The sequence below is a fragment of the Lygodium microphyllum genome, chromosome 29 (assembly GCF_053477565.2).
Source record: "Lygodium microphyllum isolate KBCC chromosome 29, Lygodium_microphyllum_v1.1.10, whole genome shotgun sequence".
In the NCBI taxonomy this organism is placed as follows: Eukaryota; Viridiplantae; Streptophyta; class Polypodiopsida; order Schizaeales; family Lygodiaceae; genus Lygodium; species Lygodium microphyllum.
In genome coordinates, this window is record NC_141163.1 from 53122649 (window position 1) to 53139549 (window position 16901).

At 40.7% G+C, this 16901-nt stretch overlaps 1 protein-coding gene across 11 annotated transcripts in view; it reads right to left on the bottom strand.

The window, feature by feature from the left end:
- LOC148010631 (carboxyl-terminal-processing peptidase 2, chloroplastic-like) overlaps positions 1–16901 on the bottom strand; it is an 86701-nt gene that overhangs the window by 35636 nt on the left and 34164 nt on the right. For 10 of the 11 annotated variants that reach the window (XR_015689533.1, XR_015689532.1, XR_015689531.1 and 7 more), the window contains 7 exons: positions 14541–14919; positions 14246–14395; positions 10466–10548; positions 9579–9784; positions 8925–8972; positions 8473–8547; positions 8222–8340 (listed from right to left, as the gene is read on the bottom strand). Coding sequence is in view for 7 of the 11 variants with exons in the window: in XM_087671887.1 (XP_087528013.1) it covers positions 8222–8340; positions 8473–8547; positions 8925–8972; positions 9579–9784; positions 10466–10548; positions 14246–14395; positions 14541–14919 (1060 nt within the window). In the remaining 4 variants the exon portion in view is untranslated. The remainder of the gene's footprint in view (positions 1–8221; positions 8341–8472; positions 8548–8924; positions 8973–9578; positions 9785–10465; positions 10549–14245; positions 14396–14540; positions 14920–16901) is intronic. The other variant, XM_087671888.1, reaches the window with a different exon arrangement.

Below are 16901 nucleotides of genomic sequence, written 5' to 3' on the forward strand. Positions count from 1 at the left end.
GTAAGTGTTTGGCATTGGCACAGTTAAGCAATAGCAGTTGATGTCATTTTATTGTGATGCCTTCTCGAAATTCTAGTGATGTATATTTTGCTTTTGGCACATTGTATTGCAATAGGGAACGATTGCAAGGATTTCAAGGGGGAGATTTGCCTTTTTTTTCTTTTCTTTTTCTTTCTTCACCCCCATGGGGGTTGGCTTTGCTTAGCATTTGGCTTAGACATTTATTACATATGCACATGTCAGGTGCACATGTGATAAGTCAATTAAGCCACAATGACAAGCCAAGGACCCCAAAATCTCAATGAGTATCAAGCAAAAGTTGTAATAAGGTACACTAGTCACATACTAGTGTCTGGTGTCAAATTGGGCGTAGGGTATTTAATTAGTCATTAAATGTTAGTGGTGACATTCGGAACCAGCTATAGGTATTAATTAATTCATTAATACCTGATTCCGAATGTCACCACTAACATTTAGTGACTAATTGTGGATGGACACTTTTAAATTTCAATGCACAGATGAAGGGTGAAATAAATTTTCAAACTAACTTACTCTAAAATTTGATTAAATGGCTGAAAAATCCATTTGGAAGGCTACCACTTGGCAAAACCTTCCCATGCAAGAGGGGAGAAAGCTTATGGAAGCTAGCTAAGCCTCGTTCCAGCAGGGTGGAGGTTGTGAGAGGAGGAGAAAGAGCTGTTGGTACACTTTTCAACCATTGTAGATCAGCCCAGCCATTAGAGATTGTCAAAGAACTGCCACCAGCTGATCAGGAGGCCATATGAGGCAAACAACAATCCGTATAGGCTGCCAGCAAGTAGACAACAGCAAATTTGGCACCCACAAGACCACATCTACATGTGGGGCTCCTGTTCATAGTGGGGCTGTAGTCCCATTGCCAGCAAGGCAGCAGCAAATTTGAGCATTTTCTTGTTATAGAAATCGAAGATTACTCTCTCATCAACTTCCTTTCTCATTTTAGTGATAATCCCTTAACAATTCTCAGCCATTTCCAGCTTCAAGTGGAGCAATTGAAGAAATTGCGCTGTAAGCCATAACTTACAGCAGAGATTAGAGTTTATTAGCCATCCCAGGTCCTATGCTCACAAGATGAAGGCCTAGCACTAGAATTCAGTTGCTGAAATGTGGGGAGCTTTAGAGAATTCAAGAGGTCAACCAGCGACAATTGAATTTGGGGTTCAATTTTTAACTAATTGAGGGTCAATTGGAGGTCAATCTCTTATTGGATCAAGGAGCAAATAAGATTGAAGGCTTGCTGATCATTTCTAACAACAAGGGGCATTGGATTGTAAAGAAGATTGAAGCAATTTCAGTGTACTTCTTCCACTTGCAATACAAGTTGAAAAAATACCACAACGGGCACCAATTTTGGGGCTAATCAGGAGTCTATCTTACAAAATTTATCAGTCACATTTGTGTTTCAGTTTATGCGAATTTTCTACTTGCTGTAATTAGTGTATAATCAAGACATTTACCACCCTTTTGGAGAAGGCTGGCTGGATTCACCCAAAGAAGCATGCATGTCAGTCAGATATGTATCTTGGTGCAGATCAAGAACCCTCAGTTGCAAGAGGATATGCTGATTGGGAAATATGAGCTATCCAATGTCATCCTTTCCACTAAGTAGAGTGCAAGGTATGTATGATGAAATGTTGCATGCCTTTCTTTCATTCCTCCTTTGAAAATGCAAGTGAATGGGTGTAAGTAATCATGAAGACCCTAGCCCATACTAGTATGTGAATGAAAAAAGAGGTGATACAAAAGCAAGTTAGGTAATACCTCTCCGTCACATGTGACCTCCAGTAATTTTGCTTTTTTGTGCTTCACCTTTACTTATTAAAAATCAACATTCACAATTTCAATTCCCACCAATTTCACAAATTCGATATTCTTCCATTGCATACACTCATCCATCTATTCCACACCTCACCACACCAAGCGTACCACAAAATTATGCATGTACCCCATAGGTCTAAATCCTATCCCTCAACTACATGTGATGGTATAAAAGTGATGAGAGTTCAACTCCTAAACCAAGCACCAATGGGGACCTATTTGTAAGGGTATCCAACCTATATGTTGTGCATATCAAGTCCCTCCCATCTCTCCAATCACACAATTTGCCTCGTGTCAATGCCTAGTGGGCCTTCCTACACCCTTTTGGCACATTCACCACACACTAGTTAGACATCTTCTTCAAGGCAAACATCAGTCACCGTGTTATGCAGTTCAATACCACATGTAACACCTAGTCAACCATTATTCCATTCATTTCCACCCACCTATCCAAGACTTCACACAAGCTTCCATGCATCCCGTAGATACCTTCTTCAAGGCTAATACCTAGAGTCACCATGTCACACACTTCAATGCCACATGTACCACCTAGTCAACCATTACTCCATTCATTTCCACCCATTTATCCAAGACTTCACACAAGCTTTTGTGCATCTGCTACAACCAAGCATGTATTTATTGACGATATCCATTTCAAGGCATCCAACTTCTCAACTTAGTCAAAATTAATGCACCATATTGTGAAACCTTATTCAAGGGTTGGAACCCCAACTTGACCCCTATTCGTTCTCATATGAGGTAGTTCAAGCTTGGAAGAGCTCAAACACCATAGCTATTGCCAAGTTAATATAGTGTCTCATACTTGAGTTTCACTCACAACTTCAACATTTTGACCTTGCCCATGAGCATTGTGCACATTTAGCCGCCCACTATGCGGTTACTAATTGTATCTCCTATACCAATCTCAAACATGAGCCCAAAGAGTTTGAAATCACTAAGAGAAAGGACTTGGCAGTCCAATTGACAAAGTATCAATATTACTTGCCAAATTTGCCACCACAGGTCCACCAAAGTCAAATGACGACCAAGTAACTTTGTTCATGAACACGCTCCTACCCAAATACTTCAATTTCATGTAACTCACAACGAAAAATTGCCCACCTTTTATGAATTTGAACGTCAACCTTTGCATTTCACAAGGTTGTTTGATTAGATTCACAAGAAGCCATGTTTGCCACATTCAAAGGGGTCCCTAGTTCCCACCCCTTAAAAGGGAAAGCAAGAGTGTGGGAAGAACCACAAGACCCAATTAGTTAGTGAGGAGTAAAATAGGTCCCGCCCAAGATTAAAGCAATATTGGCAAAATGACACCAAGAAAAATAGATACTACACCTTGCCAAAAGTTTGATGTTGAATGTTATTCAAAGGCCAAGGGTATTCCATCCAAATCCTAACCCTCTTCTCCACTCAAAAACTCAAGCACATCAAGAGCAGGCAAGACTACCCCTCCACAACCAAGAGGGGTCATGCTCCAACTTGAGGCTTATCCACCTTGCCCACAATGTGCTCGCACTCATAGCAGCCAGAAACGTTAGAAACGAAACATCCAAAACGTGTTTCGTAAGTTTCTTTCAAAAGGGGGTAAAATAAGAAACGTGGGCTTTTTTATATAGGGATTTTTAATAGTTTTGAATGGGAATAGAGGTTCTAAACCTCTATGGAACTCTCTCTTAAACAAAGAATGGCTAATTGAGCTTGAGTGATAATCGAGTCAATTGAGAATAATACATTATATGTTACATATCCATGATCCATTATTGACTTGTCACTTATGTCAAAAGTTAGTCTTTGGACAAGCTATGCTATGGTTTAGAACTCAAACATTATGATTCATACATATCATACAAAGAAAATTGAAATTAACATGTAAATAGCCTATCTATAATATGGACTGAGTCAAGTTGCAACATCATGATTCTCATTTCAAAACAAACTGACAAAATATCAAAATCAAGAATGAATCGTAATATATCATAAATAACTCATAAATGAGACTAAAGTCGTATTATATTTAAATCTCAAGACAAGAATAGATACTTGATTGGCAAAGTCCAATAACTTTAAAAAATCACCAAAAAATAAGGATCTCATCCAAATCTTAAGCCCTCATGAGTCAGTACACATCATCATCATCATGTTTAACATTACCCATTAGTTTTTGTCAAAAAAACCATTTTTTGGATTCCAACTCACCAAAAAAATAAAAAATGCCAAAAACGCCCACGTTTTTTACTCTCAGAAACGTTTCGTAAGTTTCAAATTCAAAGAAACGTGTTTCTTATCTGCTATGCTTGCACTCATTCTTCTTCATTGGATGTTTTCCTTTTACCTTCAATAATAACATGGTGTGGAGAGAGGGGATGCTTACATCTTCTTCCACCATCCAGTGGTGAGGGGGAGCTCTCCTTCCCTTCGTGTTTATAAGACCTTGGTTATTGTATTAATATCTTTATGCCTTAATAATCATGCTTGCATCTCCTTCCACAATCCAATGTTGAGAGGGAGGTCTCCTTCCCTTCTATTTATAAGATCTTGGTTATTATATTAATATCTTAATGTTTAATAATCATGCTTGCAGATGGGCACTTGGGCAAGTGAACAATTCTCTTATGAGGGAGTTCCTTAAGTGGTATTACTACATTGGACATCATAATCTATTTCCGCATACAAAATTTGCATTGCCCCTTGCAACACCATGCATTGGCATCGTTTTAATGTGAAATGAAGCGCTTTGGATAGGGGAAAACGTATGAAAGCATGTGTCTATCGAAGGATGAAAATGCCTTGCATTGTGTAAGCATGTCTTTCTTTTCCCTCATCAAAGGAGTGATCAACTTGGATCTACCACATTCACAACAGATCATCATTATGACAATCTACTATCACAATTACTACTGCATCATTACTTCTATATTTCTTTAACCCACCCTTTCCTTGCAACAATTCATATTATGGAGAATGTCAAAATCCTAAGTTTTACTATTCATTTGTGACCATCAAATTAAAAGAAAAGAGAAGAAAAATGCAAGACCCGTTTGATTAGGCTACTTAAAGGAGATATGCATTGCCTTTGCCATTCCCCATCAAGGCATCCTTGGCTTGATTGTAGGTTTCTTTGAGGTGGGACCTTTCAATAGAAAAGAGGATGGCGATGCGACTCACCCTGTTGATCAAAATCCTTTTGGGTCCTCAAAGGGGGCGTTGAGCAACTAATATTAGGGTTTTCACTATTATTTATTTACAATGCATTAATCACTAATTGGTACTCCTTAAAACAGCCCCAAAAAACATTTAAGACTGACTACAAAAGATACATGTCTTTATTTTTCAATAGTAGGACTAATGCACCGACATTTTCTATAAATAGAGTCAACCGTTTAGTGCATCTTTTATCCCTGACCATTTGCCCTGTATCCTCTCACTGCTGCCCACACCCCATCCAGAGCTGCTACTGGTAATCTCGATGTGCTGCTTGTCTAGAGGGCATCCCCATCAGTGGATGATCTTCACACACAGCTGCTGCCACATCATTCTTCTACTGTTCATGGCCTGTCCCAACTGCCACAAGCTCTTCCAAAAGATGCCACAGCTTGGCGACATCAATCTTCTTGGAGTCAACCTGATTGGAGGCAGATCCATAGCTGTGTTTTGCTGATTCAGGGGTTGCCTGCTGCTGGCAACTCAGTCAGCAAACTGCACTTTCCAGCCTGCATTTTGCAGCTGTTTTGGCACTGAAAAGACTTTAACTGCCAGACTGACTAAAGTGAACGAAACGGAAATCAATTGGCCAAAACATCCACCTTTCAATGCAAAGCCTTATGCATAAATTGTAATGGTTCCTTGGCTTTCTTCATTGATTCTATTATATACTCGTCTATATCCTCACCCGCTTCTGAATACCATTTATCGAACCATTTGATCGATACCTCTTCATTATTAAAAGATGAGTCATATCATTTCGACAAATTATTTGCTTTTATCCATTGACCTCAGAAATTTTAAATCACCCAGCAGGTCATAAAAAACTTAGCTCAAGCAAAGCAAAGAAATAAACATTGCCAAACAAAGCAATAAAGCGCAAGGAAATAAAATGGTTTATAGCCTCCTGCCATCAGTCGAAATGCTGATGTCATCACCTATTTGATCAGATCTGCATTTTGCAGCTGCTGGAACTCCATTTACTGTTTCCATCACTGTTAGAGCCACTAGTGGACTGCTGCTGTGTTTTGGGCTCTGTCTCAAGTACAACAAACTCTGACACTACTCTCAGATACACCTGGCCCCAAGACAGGAAGTTTCAAGGCCTGCTAATTGTATCATTCATCTCTAATTCATTCATTCATTCTCGTTTGGCATTCTACAGATTGTCTTCTACATCTTGTGTCATACACTTTGCATTTCTATGTTTGCTTTACCATTTCTTTACAGGGGCTTCAAGGTTTCCTTCATCTTCTTCATCAGTTCTCAACAGCACACCCAACTTCACCTCCTCCTCCTCCAACATCAGCATCCATGGTTTGAGAGGGGGTTGCTTTCCCAACTTCATACATTCAGGTCTCAACTTGTTTTCTTTGACTTCAACATCGGCATTCATCCATACCTGGGCTTTATTAGTTGAAGAATTCCCCTACAAAGGATTCTCCAAGTGACACCTTGATACATGAGCATGTCCTTTATTACTATATTACCCCTTATAAAAGCATTGTGTATATATGTTAAGCCTTTGACATGGATGAAACCCATGATTGTAAACACCCCTCCAAACGAAAGCCCTATGCATTGTAAAGTATAATTCCTTTTTACATCATCGAGCAGAGCATCATGAGCTCCCATTGCTCGCCCAGGATCCTGAGCAGCTACCACAGTCCATGCAGCAATTACCCTGATCCACTTTGCCATAATTCTCCATTGGCACCCTTGATAGTGGTTTTGAACCTCAGTTTCACTTTCAATGAACTAATGAGCCAAGTCAAAAAAAACAAACAAAACAAAACAAATGTTACCTCTTTCATGAGCCACAGGGATGTTTAACATTTATGTTCCTTGGGTTGTATGAAGCTTACTGCAATGGCATGAGAGTGCATGCATGATTGGTGACATTGTATTGTGGAATGCGACAGACTTGTTGTGAACATCTTAGGAAGATGACTGGCTGGGCACATGCAGCTTGCAGATGAAAGACATTGAATTTGAGCCATTGTGACAACAAAGGTAGCAGATAGCCAGCTGTCAAAATCTGAAAGGTGAATTGATCATGACTGGGAGGGGAAGTTGAGAGTCAAGACACAGGGCACACCTCAGATAATTTGGCACTTGAAGAAGACATAGTTGCACAGCTAAAACACACAGGCAGATTTTGAGGCACGATGAATAGCAGAATTTCTCTCATTCTCTTCCTCTTCTTCTGTCACACTTGCTGGAATTGTTGAACAGCAAGTACTATTCCCATCTTCTTTACAACTCCATGTAGAATGACACTTGTCTATTTTCTGGGTTGAACTCAGAGGAAAAGCAGTAAAATAGGTGCAACAGAGGACAATAGAGCCTCATGATGCACATGCCCGGACTCCGTACAGACCCATAACCACAGAGTTGAGAAGTAAAATTTACTCTATTTCCACCACACCAGGCTAAGAACTGTCGCGAAGAAATAGCCTTAAGAAATATTACAAGAAATTTCTATATCATGATCTGGCCATTGAGGAGAGTTGGGTTGATTTTCTAACCATAGATTGTGACAGACTTCGTTAGCATCGCTGGCTTTAAGTTTCTATTAAGGCCACTATCCAGCAACAAGTACATGCACCTCCTTATGTACAAGTGAATCTGTGAGGCACTGAATTTACTAGGCTCTAGGCCTGATTGGTGCTGTGAAAGCATAAGTGGCTGGTATAAACCTTGCAGAATCCTGAATGTCCTTAATGAAGTCCAGTTTTCTGATGTTTAGAAGGTTTGGCAAAAAGAGCTGCAATGCATAATGTGTGATTAAAATTGCAACTAGATGAGTTGAAACTATCCCAAACTATAACTTAAAATAATCAGACTATCACCAGCATGACAACCTGAGGTGCAATATAAAGACAACAGTGCATCTGCAGCTACCTTCACTAACAAAACTAAGCAGGCTGTCCTCCAGTGATACAACTGAGGGCAAAGTTCTCATATGTAATCAGGTACCATGGCTTTCCAGTTAACCTATAATTTCAAATCTAAGCAGCTGTCTCATGTATACATAGCTAAGTACCTCACGTGCTACTAACATTCAGGCTTCAGAACAAAGGTGCAGAAACTTATGAGGGACACATCCACAGCATAACTTTGCACTAAACTGAGCTTTACATACGGGCGGCATTTTCATTGAATGTTGCAAGACGAATGTATCCAATTTTTACGGGATCTTGACCATCTTCTGCAACATCACAAAGACTCCATGTGACAGGATTTATTTGTATTGATTCCCTCCTACAGCACAGACAAGCAGATCACTTTTACGTTTAGAATTTTGAAGCTTTGGGACTTCACATAATTCCCAGCTATCATACATGTAATATAAGTAAAATCCTAGTGATGAGTACAGAAATCTAAAACACATACACCAGCACAAGAGTCTTTGGAGACCCGCCCTTCACATTGTGCAAAGTTAGCTTTACTTCGGAGCTCTCAGGACCCCTGTTAAACCAATCAGAGTATGAGTTTCAGCATGGTAACACACTGGTTAAAAAAAAGAAATAAAACTACACACTGGCCACTACCATTCTAACCCCAGTCTACTATTCTAAACCCACCCCCCAAAAAAACATCTACACAAACCTGAAGTCAAAAGTCAACCAACCAAAATGGAAAATGCATGTCTGTAAATCTCTTAAATTTTCAAAAAACAATATTGGTTTGCTTCACTTTCCACTAAATCAAGCAGTATGTTCTCCGATACCTGCGTCACTCTAATGTCTAACATGAAATGACTAGGCTACAAATTTTCAAGAGAATTTTGTTAGTTCCAGTTTACAACAAGAATCTCTCAACTTCTGCAACAAAATTCTATCGACCTGAATTGCACCCTCCTGCCCTCTCTACCGCGATCTCTTGTTGCCACCCTGCACACCCAAATCTCCACCCTGAAAGCCCTTGTGTAAATAAACTAAGTGTATTAAGTGAGAAGAGTGCAAAATAAGTGTGTCATTTATCATTTATTAAACATGAGCAAGAGAAGTGAGTGTTTGAGAGCTTAAATATACAAGGATAACTTATAAGCATTTGTAGAGGGATTATTGGTGGACTCCACCCAAGGACAAGTTGGTCTTTCTCTCCATGCCAAAGCATCTACTATAACAGTGGAAAAGCAGCTTCAATTACTTGCTTGGAAACTCTTTCTGTGTGACAGAAAGATCTATTTCCTATGTATTCCATTGAGGCACCTTGATTGTCCAATTTTAAACCATATGATCATTACCTGCATCACTCGAAACCAGGTTCACAACACCTCTAACTCACCACACTATTTTAGGCCACATGGACAAGACAGAATATTACGAAAGAGAAGATGCAAGGATAGAGAGTCCAAGTTGAATCAAATGTTTCAAACACACAAACTCTTAAAATATATACAAACTTCATCTCAGACATCTTCTGTGAAAAATCTTACAAAAGCACCCCTCTCAAATATTTGATTGCCATAACCGAACATAGCAAAGAAAACTCACTGCAATCTTTGAGCTGCATCATATAAGCTCATCCCTTTTGTTGGAATGCCATCAATTTCACTAATCACATCACCAGGAAGCACACCAGCTCGTTCTGCTGGTCCACCAATCACAGGAGCAATCACCACAAGGTTTGAATTCACCCCATCACTTATGTCAAACCCAACCTCTAATCCAACACCAGTCACTGCACCCCTCGTGCCAGTCTAGCAACCAAAAAATTAGTCAGTTGACCTCCCTCCTCACCCCTCTCCCTCTCCTCCACCCTTGCACCCCCCCCCCCCCCCAAAAAAATGTATATATACGTGTGAGTGATAAAACACATGCTACATCCCTCTACAACTTGTGCACAGATGAAAAATCACACCCCCAACTTTGAACAAACATAACTTCAAAATCTCAATGCTTTTGAATGGTGCATCTTAAGACTAAAAGCTTGCATTCATAAATGCTTTCTTCAAATAAAATGCTAAGTGTAAGCTTCAGCTTGAGTGTCATACAAGAAACCAAAAACAACAGAGGTTGAGGAAAAGAGAGGGAAGCGGGAAGGAAAGAGAAAAGGGAATGCAAAGCAGATCTGGTGCAGAATGGACCTTACAATTCCAAGCATTCTCACGTGACAACAAACTCAGGGAACCCAAAATAACCGTGGCTGCCCCAAACAATCCAATTGCCTTATTGAGAAAAATAAATGGATAGGTTGAGGAGTGTTCTGCTATAAGCCCTTGTAAAGTGAACAAAGGAACATTGCACCCTTTCAACAATGGTCATTTAGGTTATCCACCAGACTAATGCAAGATCATTATCCAGAAAATGCAACCTGGCTTATCTGAAACTTAGACAAACATACACATCTCAAGCTTGAGGAAACTGATCAAGGGAGATACCCGCAAGCTTTTGAATTTCTCAGGCTCCAAAAAGCGTGTGAATGGGTCCTCCAAAGTAGCTAGCATTTTCCGAATTGCAGCGTCTGAACAGTAAATTTCCATCAACCCCTGATTACATGACTGTTAGCAAGTGACCATACCAACTTTCAGCAATCTTTTCAAGACCTCATTCAGAAAGTTTAAAAAGGCTGTAGATGCCAAATGACAAGCATATGCATACATATTACATCTTCAGTCCAGCTATTTACATGTTAAACCAAAAATAACATATAAAAAGATGCAGAAGAAAGAGGAAAAGAACATGCCCGAAAGACATAAAAATAAGATAGATATCATTTATAAAAGAGAACAGCCAATATCATTATTCTGAAGAAACACCCATCATCAAAAGCCAATTAAAATGAGAAATAAAATTGACACTTGCTTACAATAGGCTGCTAATCAGCTTGATGAACTACAAGAAACAGTATCTATGAGTAAACCCCTAGGTCCTAGGTGGCACATAAGACCACCAAGTATAATCAAATGGAATGGGATTGCATAAATGGAAGACGACTCCTTGTTAGAATAAGAACAAGGGCACCCAATGTATTTGGGGACACGACATCACTATGATACATTAAGCTTTGTAGCATAAGATGATGAGAGGCCCAAACATATATCTATTTTAATGTAGCATTGCACAAACATTCGTATGCTTAAGACATGATTTGAGTTAAGATTTTACCCATAAACACTCTATGATAGCTTAATTACTCTAGACATGTTCGTGGAACAGGAACAGGAATGTGAATGGGAATGATGACACCTGTAGAACACATTCCCAAGCTCCCTATACGTAGGGGTGGTTAGGCACTATTGTTCACAACATTCAACATATTCAAGTGCTTTCCTTGCTACGTGCCTTCTTCGCACAGCCTGGCCACACCTCCACTCGGCCAGTGACCTGACCCTCTCGCTGTGCTTGGGCTTCCAGCAGGCTGCCCTGCTGTCCACAACATCCTCACTACAGCAGATTTGCATTTTGCTCGACTGGCAACTCCATCAGGCAAATTGTGACCAATTTCAGCTAGTTTACACTTGTGTTTGGCTATCAACGAGGATGTCCAGCAGATGGAGACATTATTTCCTGCTCTTCAGTTGACTGACGTCTTCTACAGCCAGTCTACACCTATGTTTGCAGTTTGGAGAGGCCCTTAACTGCTGGTATCATCGTCCTCTGTATGCTTAACCAGTTTGCAGCCCTGCTACTGCTGTGTTTGGTGGACTGATCTTCGGCATCAAAGATCTTTGTGGTTTCTCCTCCACTTGGCTGCCCAGCCATCACCTTGATAGCAGCCATCATTCTGGAGAATTTTCTTCATCAGCAACAATTCCTAACAACTGCATTTCATTCCCTGTACTGCTCTCCTTCATCACCCAACGTCTTTGTCAGCATCCGCCTGCCCAAAGGACTAGGTTTTAACCCCTCCGCAGAGCATTCCTTCAAAGGTGCCATCCAAGAGCTAAAGATTGTCATTCTCCGTTGACAAAAAGAAAGGTTGTGGAATCAGCAACTCTCAAATTCCAGAATATTATTTATTCCATTGCACCATTGGGGTAATTGTTATCTTCTTCTCGGGAATTCCTCCCACCCTCCCTTTATTCTATTGCACCATTCGGGGATACCATTATCTTCTTCTCCAAGCTCGCTTTGACTCTCAGATTCCAGACTTTTATTTGATCCACCGCACCATTGCCATCCATTGGGGGATACCATTATCTTCTTCTCCAAACTCCCTCCCAACCTCGCTTTTTAGGCTTCATACACCAGTGCTATGGCTTTTCCAAAGATAAAAGCACAAACCACAAGGTGCTCCTACTGCTACAAGCATGATCACACCAACCATCTCGCTGTTTTGTGCAATAGAGATGATTCTCCATTGGCTCTCCCAATTTTATGCTCAAGGCAATAAATTAGAAGACACATAAAACACGCACTAAGCTCTTGTGAGGAAAAGGAGGCCCTAAGACCTCACGAGGTGATAAGCCCTCCTAGAGTCCCCTGCCATGTGCTACAAAGATTTCTTCAACCTATTATCAGGTGCAATGGTTACCACAACCCTTGGCTCCGCAACCTGCACCAAGAAAGAGAGAGGCTATTGAGTATTGCCTTTTCGGCAGTCCACTCACGTTAAAGTCAAACATTGTTCATCTCCTTGGCCTTCGTAGTCTGCTCCATTGCAAGACAGTGGCTATTCACCATCACCTTCAACCTTGCATACACTTCACCGAGAGTCAAAGGTTGTCACCCATCCATGGCTCCCAAGCAGCTACCCATCCCCCCCTCCATCATACAGCTCCACAACTCCACAAACACGGCCTCCGATGAGGGCATCAAGAAGATTACCTATGATACCCCTTCGTCCTATCCCTTTTCTACAGAGTTTTGGGAGTCCACATCCACAAGTTACCTGACCTCTACTCCATTGCAGCCTCAAATTCCCTTTTCGGCAACATTGGCATTCCTTCCTTAGTCATCAAACACACCAAAGGACATGATTCATAAGTTCTTAGATTCCCTATCTTCATCAAAGGAGAATTCAAAGAGGGCTTCAAAGGGGGATCCTATTCCTCCAACTTCAGAAGGGGATCTTCCTCCTCCAGCTTCAAAGGGGATCAGTACACATGGAAGAAGTGGGTGACCGGCTGGAACCACCAGAAAAGGGCCACCCCGATAAGGTACAGCAAGCAAGAGCTGGCGCCAGCTGAGAGAGGGGTGCAAAACAGCAAAAGGCCTGACCAGCAACACAATTGGATTAGGATGGGTGAGAAAGTCCAGTTATAGCAGGATACTACAGCAAACACAAAGCTGGTGGGCAGGAAGATAGGCTGGAAAAGGTGTTGAGCAGCATGCTTGCAAGATAAAGTATGGTGATGATACCATGTGGGAGACGTGGAGGACGAGGATTCACACAAATAATAAGAGAAACACTGAAGGCAAGAATGAGAAAGATGAGGACAGCTGAATGATGAAAGGAAGCTGATACAAGGCTTAGCCCCTGCACACACTACATGGTGTAGCTGGAGTAAGGGCACCTGGAGAGAGAAGGTGGGAAGCAGAAGTCAATAAGTGATGTTGACCAAATCACATGTGAGGCCTATAAATAGGCAAGACTAACCTAAAAACCTCTAGGAGAGTGTCCAAATCCTTTAGGACAGTGTTCCGGGCCAGAAACATTGGATCCCAAAAATAGAAAGAAAGGAAAAGACAATCAGAAAAGACCAAAATGATTGGACCCCCATAGAGCTCCCATCCCAAGTCCCTCACTGACCGAGTGTAGGGCTCACAACTACAAGCTAGCCATCACCGCCAACAGTATGCCCTACCGTGAGTTCCAAAGGCAAATATACCTACACATGTGCTGCATAACTGAGATTAAGAGAAAGTTTCACGAGTTAAATCCATGAGACATGTGAAATTGTGCACTAGGCAAACACGACAATGATGAGGGAAGGTACTAAAAGCCAAAGTTTTTTAGCATCCATAGAGTCTGCATATAACTTACAAACTGCAGCTCAATTGTGCAAGCAATCACACACTTATGCATTTGTTAAGCATGTGTGGGTATATAGTCCCATTAACGATGCATGTGCACATGCTTGTATCATCTTCCCAGCATTTAAAAGCTGGAAAGCATCTTCTCCAAGCATACACACCACCACATCACTTCCATGCACATTTGCACAAATAGTGACCCTGCACATATGCAGGCAATGAAACAAACCCGTTTACCGTACATGTTTGCTCTCTGTTATTCATAGGTTCTCGTTTCAATGCTTCTTCTCTGTAACGAAACCAGCTCTGCCCATTAAAAGTTTTATCGATATATGCTCGATCTATTGTACGCCATGCTTCCAAGAATATTAGGTTCTCCTCAGTCAATGCCCCTTTTCAAAACACCACATTCAAAGTAACAAATTGATTAGGCACAGATCCTAGCAAACGACAAGAGATTTATGTGATCAGTTCTAGTATAAAAGTCACAAGAACAGTAACTCAAAGATGGTTCTAGGAATCACAAATGGAACTCACATGTGGAATTGGAAGAGCTTGAAGGTGACCCAATTGTGACAAATATTGCAACAATTACTGATCCAAGAACACCAAAAAGAAATCTTCTTTGAGGGCTCTGTTTTAAGCTCAAAGTTAATTTTGACCCTTCATTTACGGCAATGCACTTGAACACATGAGTTGGCCGTAGATGACAATATAAGTTCTGGTATGATAAATGCAAATCGAGCACATGTCTTGCGACTTCTTGCATTGCACTTTGCACACATTTATTAGTAGCATCCATCCTTGACCCTGCTATAATTGTGTATTTTCTGAAACTCTTTAGCAGGCGAGCAACATAAAGGACCAACCATCCAAACTGTCCTGCTTGACAATTGCCACTCATCCCAGCAAACTTCTGCAAACAACAGAAAATAAAATATAGCTATTAATTCAAGCAGTCAGCAAGCAACAAAGTTCATGCCTTCAATGCAACCTTACAATACTTACAAATAAATTCACTTCCAAGTATACTTAAACAAGCCCTGTTTGTTGATGAAAATGCACTTGCAAAACTAGATCCTCAATCCTGACTTGATTTAGAACCTTTTTCCATAAGCACAAACAATCAGAAACTCTAACCTTTCTTGACAAGTTGCCTTTTAAATATTTAAGTGCTACACATTACGTTCTCTCTTTGCCAAACTTTTATGAGTTTGAGTATCATCTCCTGTGTTACGTATGGTTGCATAGCCAAGTCCACAAGAAAAGTACATCTCCTACTTCCACTGAAGTGGAGACCCTAGTTTCCACTTCTACAAAGGGAACATTGGCAAGTGGTAAGAATTCCAGAGAACAAAAAGCCAAGTCCTTTCTACAGCATTCTCAACCTTTCTACAGCTGAAACAGCTTTCTTCAGCAGCAAGCAACACATTCCCCGCATTGTGTTCATGATGGACAGCATGGTTGAAACCAGCCTTCCTTATCGGATAGGGTGGTAATACCTGATCAAGCACTTAATATCATCAATTAGTAAAGAGCATAAACTAAAATGCACACTTTACCCTTTAACAATCTTCGACAACAGACACCCTACTGACCCCGAAACTAGCACCCCTTTAGGTATTTCTTTAACTTCAATTGCTAATGGACTGAGTATAAGCTAAGATTCCACCATCTCTTTTGCTGATCAAAAAGCCCCTTGCAATTCAGACAACTAACAAGCAATTCGGGCCAATTGCCCCTTGATTTTCACCCACGACTTGCACAAATGGAACCCCCAATTGGGCAAATGCTGCCCCAATTCACAATGGATGAGCTAGCATCTAGAATCCCTGACAATTCCTTGAATTTCAGGTGCTCATTTCAGTATACAATGCCCTTGACTAATGGCATGGGTCCCAAAGTGGCTACTAAACCCTAATTTCTGCAGAAACTTAGGGTTTACAGCAAAACTCTCCCTGCTATCCACCAAATTTGGCTAAGATCTGCTGAGAATGGCCAAGAAGTGCTCAAAATGACTAAGCACACGATAGAGAAGATGAGAATGCTAGAGAAAGAGATTTCCCTACTTTTCCACTAGGAAAACCCCAAAACTGACTACTATCTATTTAGAACAGCCCTAGATGTTGTCGTCGGCCCCTAGTTTTTATCACCTGCACCTACAAGGGATGGAACTGCTGTCACTTGGTCTCCTCTTACTATTGGTTGTCCTAGAGATCCCTCTAATTGCGGCAAATCAGACCAACAGCTACTCCTTCCTCTCTTTCAGAAGTTGAATGCACTGATTGGCTATCCACCCGGAAAAACTCCAAAACTGATTGCTATCTACCTGAAATAGCCCTAGATGTTGTCATCGGCCCTGCACCTGCAAGGGATGGAATTGTTGTCACTTGCCCTTGATTGGTCTCCTCTTACTGTTGGCTATCCCAAAAGGTCCTCTAATGGCTGCAAATCAAATCAGCAACCACTCCTTACTCTCTCACAAATTAAAAACACTGAGTGGCTCTCCACTAGTCCCAAAAACGTTTTTCTCAATTGCATGGGTATTTTTACCAAGTGGCAACCTTCCAATCCCACTTTTCAACAATTTTCAGCCATTAAATTTTTTTCAGTATTAATCTCTTCTAAAAATTAATTTCAGCCCTTTTGTCTCTACCAGAAATTAAATGTGCCTATCCATTAAAAAATTAACTAGGCCATTTGCAACCTAGAGTGATCCCTAACCTTAGTTAATCCTTAGACCAGCATTAATTAATTAATTAATGCTAGTCCCTAGTATCACCACTGACACTTAATGGTCAAATAACTTTCCTAGAGTCAAAATTAACACCAATTGAAATTAACCTTCCTTCTTGAAAAGAGTGGTAATTCCCTGATCAAGTACTTAATTACAACAAT